The sequence below is a fragment of the Rousettus aegyptiacus genome, unplaced genomic scaffold, assembly GCF_014176215.1.
Source record: "Rousettus aegyptiacus isolate mRouAeg1 unplaced genomic scaffold, mRouAeg1.p scaffold_m13_p_2, whole genome shotgun sequence".
Lineage (NCBI taxonomy): Eukaryota > Metazoa > Chordata > Mammalia > Chiroptera > Pteropodidae > Rousettus > Rousettus aegyptiacus.
The window spans coordinates 165,210,276-165,222,997 of NW_023416295.1; the positions used below are offsets into that span (position 1 = coordinate 165,210,276).

Below are 12,722 nucleotides of genomic sequence, written 5' to 3' on the forward strand. Positions count from 1 at the left end.
AAGATCGTCAGCTATTTTTCTGCTTAAGAAATCTGAAGACTATTTTATGTAACAAGTTCTTTTCATTCACCTCATATATGTCAGGTGCTAATGATGCATTTCCTGTTCTCGAGAAGTTTATTATCTTGCGCCTCACATGTATAAAATCATATACCAACACCGTCATCAATTCCTAAAACAGTGTCAGCAATCCACTTTGAATTAAGTGACGGCCTGCGCTGTGAAGCCCCGGACGAGACCCTCTAAGTCAGGAGGTTGCTCAAACACAGTGTGGGAAGACTAGGTGGTGAAGCTTCTCTTGTTTCCTTGGGCAGGTGGCTACTTCATCGTCAAGGGAGTAGAAAAAGTTATTCTTATCCAAGAGCAGCTGTCTAAGAACAGGATCATTGTGGAGGCTGACAGAAAAGGGACAGTTGGCGCTTCAGTCACCAGGTACGGAGCAGAGACGGTGTTCTTGAGAAACAGTAATAATGCCATTAATATCAGATGGCTATCTTTTGATATGGAAATACCCAGCTATTTCTCTGGATAATAAGCAGTGAAATATTTAAACTGTCCGTGTTCAATTTATTGTGTAAGCATAGAGTATTGGTTTAAAATTTGATGAAAGTGTGAGACGTTGTCTGAAAGGCCACTCATTATTTTATTTATGTAGAATCTTATGTTAATAGAAAAACACTTCAGTTTTTCGTGTTCCTTTTCCATTTTGACCATTTCCATATGTATTCCTAATTATTATTAGGAATTAGGTTATTACTGATTGTTCCTATTGATATAATCAGAGACTATTTTATACTTAACATTTAATTAACTAATTTCATGGAATTAACATCTTTTTGTTGGTTTTTTAAACCAGCTTCTTTCACAGTGTACTCACAATTCTACAACAGCATCCCTTATGTTATATCTGTAACTTCTTTTCTCTGGTTTATTATCATATGTAATTTGAAATTTGGAGGCTAACGAGTTCTGGGAATGAAAAAAATTGTGACATAGTTAAGATGTCAGTATGTAATAGAGTTTTTCTTCTGGCAACCTATAACGATCTGCTTAACTCAGAGATTTTGCATTTTCCTTTCTGATAGAGAGGCCACTAACAATAATGGCCATTTATCGAACAGTTACTAGGATCCAGGCAGGGTACTAGGTGCTTTACATAGTAATTTGTCAGCTGAATCCTCCGGGATAAGTGGCATTATCTCCCTTTCACAGCTGAGTAACAGGCCTTGAGGACAGGTCACATCATTCATCAGAGGTAGCCAGCATTTGATCCCAGATCTAATAATTCTACAAGACATGTTTTCCCACTGTATGCAACTTTTGGAGCCAGAGCAATCAAGCTTTGAATCCCACAGTTTTTGTGTATTAGCTGCGAGGCTCTTGGGTGAATGTTATATAGCTTCTCTGAGCTTTGGTTTTCTCATATGTGATTCAGAGATAGCACTTCAGAGCAAGTGTTAGTACGTAGGATATTAGAGCTAATTTTAGTAGATTGGGTAACAGTATAGGTGATCAGTATGTGTTACTGTTATGTTTGATGAAAGCTTAGAAATGTTTTTAAATTCATTAGGAATTTTATAGCTAATAGTAATATCAATAGAAGATTGCCTTTGACCTCACTGTATACCAAAACTATAAGTATGTTTTATTGGATGATTGGCATACAGATTCATTTCTTTATAGTTTTCTCATGATTCAGGCTCATTTCGAAAAGGTGTTTCTCTTTAAGTGTATAAAATTGATTATCAATATATGCCTCACACTGGATCCAAGCAGTTCGGGTGAAATCAAAATGAAGTAGGTCAAAATGACTTGGTGAATGACACTCATTCACTCGTGACACTTCCACCACAATCTCAAGCTAAAGAAACATTCATAGTGTTTTAAAATGTTCAAGGAGGTGGCAAGGGCAGGAGAAGGGTCGTGCATCTTTAAAAGGCAGCTATTAGGAAGGACTTGCTGATTGTTATTGATCAGTTGAACCTTATTGATGAACATTGCTACTGTATATTACTTACTTGAAACTTAAGTAGGGGTGCAGTTTAACCAATTTGTATTTCCTTTTAGCTCTACCCATGAGAAAAAAAGCAGAACCAATATGGCTGTGAAACAAGGAAGATTTTATCTGAGGCATAATACTTTGTCAGAGGATATACCCATTGTTATTATATTTAAGGTAAGGCTGCAGGTATCTACTGAAAGTTATAAAGAATTCTTTCTCTGGTTTATTTTCATATGTAATTAGAAATTTGAAGCATAAGGGGTTCTAAGAATAGAAAGATTTATGACATAGTTGAGTTGTCAGTCATGTAATCTATTTTAAGTTGAAAGCTAGTAAGAACAGAGTTCAGATGTTTTAAAAAATAATCTATTTTTTAATAGATGATAAAAGTTTTAAAGGTCCAAAGGGTGTATATAGTGATAAATAAGCCTCTCATACACCTGTACCTAACGGCATAGTTCTCCTACCCAAAGATTCAACTTGCTACTAGTTTCTTGTGTGTTTTTCTAGAGCTAGTCTGTGCATATACAAGCACATTAGTATATAGAAGGGTTTAATTGTTTTACTTTTTACTTACATATATCGTACATCTTTTCACACTTAGCTTTTTTTCTTTTTGTAACATATCTTTGAGATAGTGTCATATTAATTCAAACAGAGCTACTACATTCTTTTTGACAAACCATTTCATTTAAGGGTGTACTTTTATTTAGTCATTCCCCCATTACTAGAAATATATATTTCTTGCTGATACAAAACTGCTGGAATGCATGTTACACATGGGCAAGGATATCTGTAGACTAACTTCCTAGTAGTGGAATTTCCCAGATCAGAATATGGACCAAGTTCAGTATTCTCTTTTATGGAGTTGTGGATTCTGGCGAGTTTCTACATAAACACAAATCTTCAACCTACAACGAATTTTTCTTTAAGCTTTTTCACAAATTATTGGCTTGGAACCCAAAAGACATTTTCCCAAAGAAATAATGTTAAATGTTATCATCTTCTCAGATAATGGTGTAATGACCCATTTAATGTGCTGAGACTTAAATATTATGCCCATCTATGAACAGTTAAATTATGATATTAGTTATTAAACAAAACAAAAATGGTTAATGACATAGCACAGTTGATCCTCAGCATTCACAGATTCTGTATTTTCCAATTCTCCTACTTGATAAAATTTGTTTCCAACTGCAAATCAATATTTGTGGTGCTTTTAAAATTATTCATGGACATGCATACGCACAGAGCAGTAAAAAATTCAAGTTACCAAACAGGCACATTCCCACCTGAGGTCAACCAGGACAACTCTCTGCTTTGTCATCTCAGCTCTCATACTGTAAACAAGTGCCTTTTTCGTGGTCTATTTAGTGCCATGTTTTTTGCAGTTTTGTGCCTTTTGTTGGGGATTTCGGGATTTAAAATGACCCCGTAGTTCTGATCTAATATTCCTAAGCAAGAAGGCTGTGATGCACTTATGGAGAAAATGTGTGTGTTAGATAAGGTTTGTTCAGGTATGAATTACACAGTGCTGGTGGCTGTGAATCAGCTCTTTATGTAATATATTACAAGACAATATATTGTGACTTTTTACATATATATGTATGTGTGTGTGTGTGTGTATAAAACAAGAACCTAACTCTGTTTTCTCTAGGATCAATGCTTCAGTATTCATTAATTTGGTTTGTCAGATACTTTGTAGGAGGTGGATAATGATAATCAACTGTATATGGATATTAAATGAATCTTAATGACTAGGTCGATTGAAATAAAGAACTCAGATTATCTGAGGAAATACTGAAGAGATTCTGAGTACTTCAGATAATTTTAGAGGTTGAAAATAATCATTTAGTTACATTTCAGAGTTAAATATTTCTGTTCAACAGTTTTTATGATAGTGGAAATATTTTGGGGATTGCAGTCAAACAGGAAGAGATCCTCTGAGGTGGAATTAACTAAGCTGGTTAAAAAGGAAGACGTTTGGATATAAGCCTCAGAGGAGTAAAAAAGTAGGAGTTGAACTGTACTGTTTAAGTTGTAACCAGGCGACACTATAGGAATTGGGGGGAAGTAGACCCCCTCACATGAGAGTGGTGTTGGGGGGTAGGGAGTATGTACGCCCTTTGTCCATAGGTATTAAATGGATGTTGCCAAGTCAGGTTCTTTAACTCAGGAAATAGCCACATTTTAAATGCAGTTATGCGAAGGAGGTTATAGGGAAAAAATTTTGTTTAGTATAGTGTAATGTGCTATTGAGTTCTCTAAATGAGGCGGTGCCATTTTTCTTTATGATGATGATTACCATTATATGGAGAAGAGGGGCACAGAGAGAATTCTTAAATACACTTTTGATTTACCTTTCTTCAAGGTTTATATTTTTTAAGCACAGAAGTAATTTTGACTTTGCTTGTAGAGATCCCACAGTACCCACCCAGTGTGGTGTCTTGTATACATAGTGGAGTTTAGTAAAGAAAATTTTATCTAAGGCTGTAGAGTGACATGTCCAGCAGAGGGCAGTATGCTCCCATGCATCAAAAGGACTGTTCTCAAAGTTGTTGATTGCTTGAAGACGCACAGGACTGCCTTCCTTAGATCAGAACTTATAAATTAATTATAATACATATAATCTTTTTTTTTTTACAGTAGAGAAGAACACTCTATTAGCAGGGAAAGTACACTTCTAGACATGGAAGTGGGCTCAAAACAAAAAAGCCATGTAATCTTTTGTCACATAAAAAGTGTGTCAGATACACTTGTTAAAACCAGAAAACCTTTATTAACTGCTTTTTGGGGGGTTAGGTGACAAAAGTTTTATAAGACAGTTTCTTCCGTAAAATGTATTTAAGGTTTATGTTGTATACTTGTATATAGCCGACTCAAATTCTTTTTATAATGGGCTGTTCATTACAATGTGCAATTTTATATAATCAGTAGTTGAGATTTCAAAATTTCTCCTTTTCTGATTATAAAACAGTCCTTTGCCTTGTAAAAATTTAGAAAGCCACCGAAAAGTATAACTACATTTTCAGATATATTTTTTCAGACCCTTTTTCTTTTGTAATATACACATCACTTTTATTTTTTCACTTAACCATGAATTATGAATAGTTTTCCATGTCTATAAATATGAATCTACATCATTTCTTTTAGTAGTTATTATATAGAAAATTGCATGTGTGTGATGTAGTCTATTTAATCAGTTTTCTAGAGTGGGACATTTAGGTGCCATTTTTTCCCCCCAAGTTTTCACTCTTAATGCACAACCCTGGGTGCGTGTCCTTACACATACATGTTTGTGCATGTTACTGATTATTTGGAGACTTACTTCCTGGGAATGGAATTACATCTTTTAAAAATCTGGTATATGTTGCCACATTTTTTTCCTGAACTGTATCCATTACATTCTAATCAACATTGTATAAGAATTAAAGTAAATATTTTTAAATTTTCAGTTTTAACTTTTCAGTTTAAATATTCAGTTCAAATTTCAGTCACTTTTTTGGGTCTCCCACTGTAGGGACGTTTTAATAATTTGATGGAAAGTTACTTGATAACTACTATTTAGACTTTTTATCTGGGAGCCAGCATAGAGTATTGGATAGCTTAGAATCAGATAGGTTTAGGTTGAAATCCAACTTCTGCACTTATTAGCTATGTGACCTTGGGCACATTTCCCAATTTCCTCGAGTTTTGGATAATTCATCTGAAAAGTGAGAATTTCATCTAAGAGGGTAGTTGTGAAGAGCAAATGGTATCTTTTTTTGAAAAGTAAGACTGCTTGAAAAGCATATGCTCTTTTTCTTTCCTTAGTTCTCCTTACACATTCAATGTCAGAAGCCCAGGAAAATAAACTGGGATACCAGAAAAGTCACATCATTTCTCTTGCGTTGTGTGGCCCTAACACTGTCCTTGACAGTCATTAGGACTTGATAGTTGTTGATTGTAACCAACAATTGGCTAAAAGTGACAGAAACAGCAGGGTTTGCAGAGTCCATGCTGAGTCTGAATATGACGGATAAAGCTTTTAAGACCCAGATCAGCTTTATTTATGGACTCGACTCACTACAAAGGTTCTCCTGCCCATGAATCTCCCCCACTTTATATTTTGTATTCCCAAGTATTCAGCCCTTGTGCTGTGATGGCATCTGCAGTCTGAAAGTTTTTGCGGAGAAGATCAGATTTCAAGGGCGCTGGGCATTGTTTCTTGGAAGCCATCTTATGTTGAAATTTTTGATCTTTAAAGAAAAAAAATTACAAAGTTAAAGAGGGCCATCACAGTTCTTTTATTATCTGTTAGGACTGCTTTTGATAGTAAGTCTACTTCTGTCTGCTTTAAAGGAAAATAAGAGATTTCTGAATATTAAATGTTTTAAGAAGTTTTCCCCTTTCTCTCCTTCACATAATATATTTCAATGTGTCACCATTTTCCTGTGTATCATTCTCTTCTGCTCATTAGTATTCTTTCTGTCTTTAAAAGTCACACTTAGTGGATATTCAAGGAGGCCTTCATGCTATTTTTTAAAGAACGTGTCTCCTTATTTTTGTTCTTATTGCCGATTGCTAGACTGGGTGACTTTCTGCTGAAATGTATTGTCTCTGCTATTTTTTCATAAGGTTATTACATAGCATTCACTTTTGACTTAAATTAGTTGGGTGAAATGATTTCAGATATCTAGAGTACAAAGAGCCCATATAAAGCTAGTTTTCAGATGTCTAAATTATGTCTGTAAAGCAAAATGATTGGGCATTTTGCTCTCGTTTCCATAGCAATATGTCATTTATTTGTAGCTGTGACTTCTAATAGCTAAATAGTCATAATAAAGTGAGTTCGGTCTTTGGAGCTAGAGCGCTTTTGATGATGACCTGACTTAGTTATAACCCTTATTTCGGTGCATTTCAGATATAGGAAGAGTTTAGTCCTTTTAGAGGAAAGCTTTGCCACTGATCGTTCTCTCTGCACATATGGTGATATTTACCTTGCGCTTGGCATATCTTTGCTTTGTAGCTTAGAAATATTCGCAGGGAGGGCCTAAGCAGTCTCTTTAGATCCATGTTAGGCCACTCGAGAATTTTATGCAATTACAAAATTACTGCTTAGATTCAGCATCAGGGCAACTTGAGGGGGCAATCCCTAGGTTAAATGAGGATGACCTTTTATTAATAATCAAGTATACAGTCTTTTCCAGTTGGAGATTACCGAAGTAAAAATTAATTATTAAAATCATCTAGATGTCCTTTAATTCAGATAATTTAGAGGTTAACATGTCTAAAGAAAGGGGGCTGATCCTTGTAGCTGTAGAATTCTGTCTCAGTGAGAAAGACCGTTTCCTGCTGTACCACTTTGCATGCCTCATTTGGTGTCTGTCCCACATAGATCTTTTTTTAGTGTTTGGGCTTTCCTCTGAAAATTGAAGTCAGTTTGTCACAGAGTTGTATATTAAAGATTTTAAATATAAAATTACATGTAAATTAGTTGCCTTAGTACTGTTTCTTCTGTATTTCGATTGCGTTGAAACTCATATAACACTATTTTGAGAGGTCGACAGGTAAAAATTAACTTACAATCTAATTAACTTTTCATAGAGAAATAGTCTCCTGATATTTGTGACCAGCTACTTGCAGACCTAGGAAAAAGTGTAGATGTTTCTACATACATGCCATCGCCATCAGAGTAGATGCAACTCAGCGTGCTTAATCGAAGGATAATCTAGTTTTCTTTCCTTCATTTAAAAATTAGGACTAATAACTTTTTAGGATTATTTTCCTTTAGTCTTTAAAGGCTACATGTTTTAATGAACATGTGTAACATTTAAATAGTGGAGTTTATGTCTAGTGTCCATTTTAATAAATATGTCATGTCGATTGAGATAAAAATATGCAAAAATTAAAAAACAAAAAGAGAGATTTGTATCCCGAGAATGTCTTTGTTCACTAAACAGAACAGTTTTGAACAAAACAACTTATACACTTAAATTTTTTTTTCAAGTTTAGTGGATTTAATTCCAGAAGTGCTAAGTAACAGATTATAGCACAGTTCCTGTTGGCGAAGGGTTTGAGAGTTGCCTGACTATGTGGTTCTGGCTCAGAGTCTTTCATGAGTCAGGATGTCAGCCAGGGCTGCAGTCATCTGAAGGCCGGATTGGAGCTGCAAGGTCTGCTTCCATGATGGCTCACCCTCATGGCAGTTGGCCTTTGGTAAGAGGCCATAGTTCCTTACCCTTGGCCCCTTCCATAGACTGCCTCAGTGTTTTTATGATGTGGCAGCTGGCTTCCCTGAGAAGCACACTGTTGAGAGAGAAAAAGCAGGAAGCTACAGTGCCTTTTATGACCAAGACTCAAGTCATACACTGTCACTTCCACTGTTTTTCTGTAGATGTGAGTTATTAAATTTAGAATACACTCAAGGGGAGGAGAATTAGTCTTCACCCTTTGAAGGACGTGTCAAAGAACTGGCGAACATTTTTTCAACCACCACAGTTAGCCTAAAAGAGACATAGCATGTATTTAGCTCCCCCCCAAAACTTTAAAACTTTCAACAAGTTTACGTCTGATCCTAAAGTATCCAAGTGAAGTTTGCCGAATACAGGTCGAAATTCAAATGTAGAATTGTAGAATTTTGAGCTGCAAGGGACCCAATTGTGTCCTCATGTTATAGAAGTTAAAAAACTGAGGTGGAAGAGGTGACGTGACGGTAGTGGTTTTAGGGTCTGTTGTTGACATTGCGTCAGGACGGACACCTCAAAGAGGTGCCCTTTCCGCTTACTCAGGGCGAAATTCTTAAAGGAACTTGGGATGCAATTTAGCCTTTCTCTCTCTCTCCCGTGTGGAGAACTGAGAACCAGAGCATCAAAGCCTAATGAGGCAATTATCCCCGGTTCTGTTTTCTCTGCATAGCTAAAGGAAGAATTTTAATGCAAACATAACTTTTCCCCTAACTTCTAAGAAGCAGATTATTTCTCTGCCAAGTGAGGGTTACTGCGATTATGCTCTATTTCTTGGTATGGCAGAATTCCAGGCAAATGTGCGAAGGAGCGAGCCTTAGCACCATATGGAATCTACAAAGACCTGCATTGCCGGCTGCCACCTTGAAACACTTAAGATAAGTGGGTTTCTTAAACCTGTTAAGTGTGTTCTTAGTTTTTAAAAGATCCCTTTTAAAACCTGCTTAAAGTAATAGTTTGATATCTCTAGAATAGTGGTGAGGTAAAACATCCCTTAGGAAAAATTCTTTTAGCTTGAATGTGAATGATTCAACAGTTCTCAGAAAAATTAATCTTTTGACAAATCTAATTGGGGTTCTGTTTATTTTCACCAATACACACTTTCCGATTTACTGCTCTCTGGCCGTTTTGTTTCATTCTTTCTTTTTTCCAGTTTGCCTTTGGAATTGTCACCAGGGTCTCCAATATACCTCGCCGCTTCCTTTCTTCACGATGAAACTCATAGGAAATTTACAAATTTGAGAAGATAGTACACATGTAAAAAGTGCTTGAGAATGTTTATTTTCTTCTTCCTAATCAAAATTTCTGTTTCAGGTTCTTCTGCAGCTTGGGCTATGGCTGCCAATGCCAGATGGCACCGTTTCTGAGAAAAGAGCGAGCTTTTGCTTAGAAGTAATACCCACAAACAATGCCAAATTAGCATAAGCAAATGTCAGTGAGTTAACACAAAGCCAACACTCTTTCTATCTTTTCTTTCCTTCCTAGGCCATGGGTGTTGAGAGTGACCAGGAAATTGTACAGATGATTGGAACAGAGGAGCACGTGATGGCTGCATTCGGGCCCAGTTTGGAAGAGTGCCAGAAAGCTCAGATTTTCACACAGATGCAGGTGTGTCTTTTCATGCCCTTTGCTGTGAAAGGGTATTGCACATTTAATTCTGCCCATTGATAATGTATCGGATGTAACGACTTTGGGGTATAGGTTTGAAAAGAGCGTTGGGGAGATGGGAGGAATGGCGGAGAAGCTTCCATGACTCATTTTTTGGGGATTGGAGGATGGAGTGTGCCTGGACAAATCACCAGCCTGCGGTGTCTAACTTACGAGGGGATATGTGGCTGGGAGGCTTTTTTCTGATATGATAGCGAGTACTCTCCTTTTCTTTATTCGCCTGAATGATATATATTTTTTAAAACTATGGGAACTCTAGTGTAGGTTTTTTTTTTTTTCCCTGCACTTCTCCTTTTTACTCCCTGCTTCCGATGGCTCCGGCATCCAGTTGTATGTGGTCTCTGTTCCTTTTCCTGAATTCCCGGCGTATTAGCAAGAGGGCCACTGCAGAGCCTCCACCGACCTGCTCAGGCACTCCCAGCTGGAACCAGAGGTTTTAGGACAAGACTCAAAGATGAAAATAGGGAGCTACATGTATATGCCTCAGCTATACAACAGCCTTACTTAGGATTTTTAGTCTCACGTTTGTAAAGTGCTTTGCTAAGTGGAAATCAGTGATGACATTCTTCATAGCCATCATGAGAGGTGGGATTCCCTACTATAGAATAGAAGCACAATAGAGTTCTTATTTATCCATATGTGCATTGTCTGTTCTGTGGGTTACTTACAATAAGGTAGAAATTCCAGGCTACTCTTTTCTTGTCACCTAGGATGCTTGTAGAAATAGCATTTTCCCACTTACATCGTTAGCGTGTGTTCTAAAAAATCAGACCTGTCTTGATATTTTCATGCACTGAGCTAAACATTTGGGAAGGTTATTGTCATATGCAAGTTTATATATAATTTCAAAGCACAAATCAGTAGGGATTATTCTCATCACTGCCTTCCTTTTTTTCTGCAGTTAATTAGTAGTTGACCATAGTTACTGGGTAGGCAGCATCAGGGAAAGCCATTTCATTCTATTTTCATTCTATTTTTGGTCTTTACTGAAAGTAAAATATTTGGGGAGCAAGAATCTTGTTACACACTGAAATTATATTGACCAGGGGTTCTGAGAACATAAAGAGAAAAATGTTAAGAAATACCCAGGAATTGGCTCAATTTGGGGAGACACACTATCCTTTAAAGCTGTGTAATGCCCTGGAAGAGCAATTTACCTGAATGATACCCCAGGGGATTCAGTGAAATCTGTTATTCATTTTGTTACAAACATCATCATCATTGGTCACATTACCCTTACATCGTCAAGCTCTTTGAGCAGTGGCTAAACAGTGGGTTATAAAAACCACTCATTTATTTCTCTTAAATAGGTACCGACAGAAAATTTTAGCTAACTAAATTAGAGATGTTCAGTTAAAAGATGAGAGGGAATATATAGTTAGTTAATGTAGGAAAGACAAATATTCTGACCATGAGAAAAACAAACAGGAAGTTTGGTTTATACTCTGTATACTGGATTAAAGCATAGATTAATTATTCACAACTAATAAAAGGTTACAGAGGCCCACATAATCCAAAATGATTGATAAGCTCAACATATATTATGAGTTAGGGCAAGGTGAATATTTTATGTTTTTTTAAATGAAAATGTAACAAATACACTTAAATAATAGAACTTTTGATGACATGGCATTTTAGCAGGTTGCTTGAAACCAGTGTTTTGTTTTTTAATGCCTTCCTTTTCGGTCTCTCCTCATTTCTGCTAACAAAGCCTTTTTGCTGTATATTGGTCATGTGCCTTTTATGTCATCATTGCCAAGGGCCTGCTCTGTAGAGAAGAAATCATTCATTACCATTTTGGGAGGATAGAGTGTACTAGGGGTGACATCTTGGCTTATTGTGAACAGTGTGGGCTCTTACACTGTGAAAACCTGACAACATTATTAGGTTTTTTAAGAAAAAGGTCACTTTCTGCTACATCCGATGGGATAGCAGGCTTCCTTGTGTTCCTCTCTTTCTTTCTTTAAGAAGTGGAGAATCTCTAGCCTCTTTCCCAAGGAAACTAGAAGACCAAAATTCAGTGACGACAGCTTTCTCTATAATCAGAGTCCTTGTCATTTTTGCTTATAGTGTTATGTATGGGTAGGTGTTTAATAAAATCTCTCACATGAGGTCATTAAACATAATTATAAAATATTCTGTTTTGTTTTTTTTTATAGGCATTAAAATATATAGGGAACAAAGTAAGAAGGCAAAGAATGTGGGGTGGCGGACCAAAGAAAACCAAAATAGAAGAAGCAAGAGAGCTCCTGGCTTCCACCATTCTCACCCACGTCCCAGTGAGTAACATCGTCACAACTATGACTGGCAAAGATCGTGGGGTCCGTGTGTTTCTGTTAAAAGGTGTTGAAAGCTAGCTTACCCCATTTTAGCGTAGTTCCTTAGAAAAGAGAGACTCTCAAAGGGGACTAGACTGCACCACTGGAGATAATCTTCCGTCATCAGTAGTTTATTTGTACTCGAAGAAAGTTAGCTGTACTTGTACTGCCATTGTCAGGTTTTTATTTTCTCATGGTTTGTCTCTCGATCTAAAATTATAGTTTTTTTTTATATTCATACATATGTTAACACTGCTACTAGATTTCATGGCTTCAAAGGATAGAGATGGCGTCTTAGATGTTTTTTTTTTTTTTTAATTGAAGTGTATCTATCTGACAGACTGCTTTATATTAGTTTCAGGCGTACTACAACATAATGATTTGATATTGCATATATTACAAAATGATAGCCGTAGTAAATCTAGATAATATTCATCACCATACATAGTTGCAGATTTTTTCTTGTAATGAGAATTTTTCAAATTTAATCTCTTAGCAACTTTCAAATAT

The 12,722-nt window shown here is 36.4% G+C and overlaps 1 protein-coding gene across 3 annotated transcripts in view; it reads left to right on the forward strand.

The window, feature by feature from the left end:
- Positions 1-12,722, forward strand: part of POLR3B (RNA polymerase III subunit B) — a 111,738-nt gene that overhangs the window by 14,540 nt on the left and 84,476 nt on the right. For all 3 annotated transcript variants that reach the window (XM_036237416.1, XM_016148078.2, XM_016148080.2), the window contains exons 8-11: positions 315-432; positions 2,068-2,176; positions 9,712-9,834; positions 12,054-12,173. In XM_036237416.1, the coding sequence (XP_036093309.1) occupies positions 315-432; positions 2,068-2,176; positions 9,712-9,834; positions 12,054-12,173 (470 nt within the window). The remainder of the gene's footprint in view (positions 1-314; positions 433-2,067; positions 2,177-9,711; positions 9,835-12,053; positions 12,174-12,722) is intronic.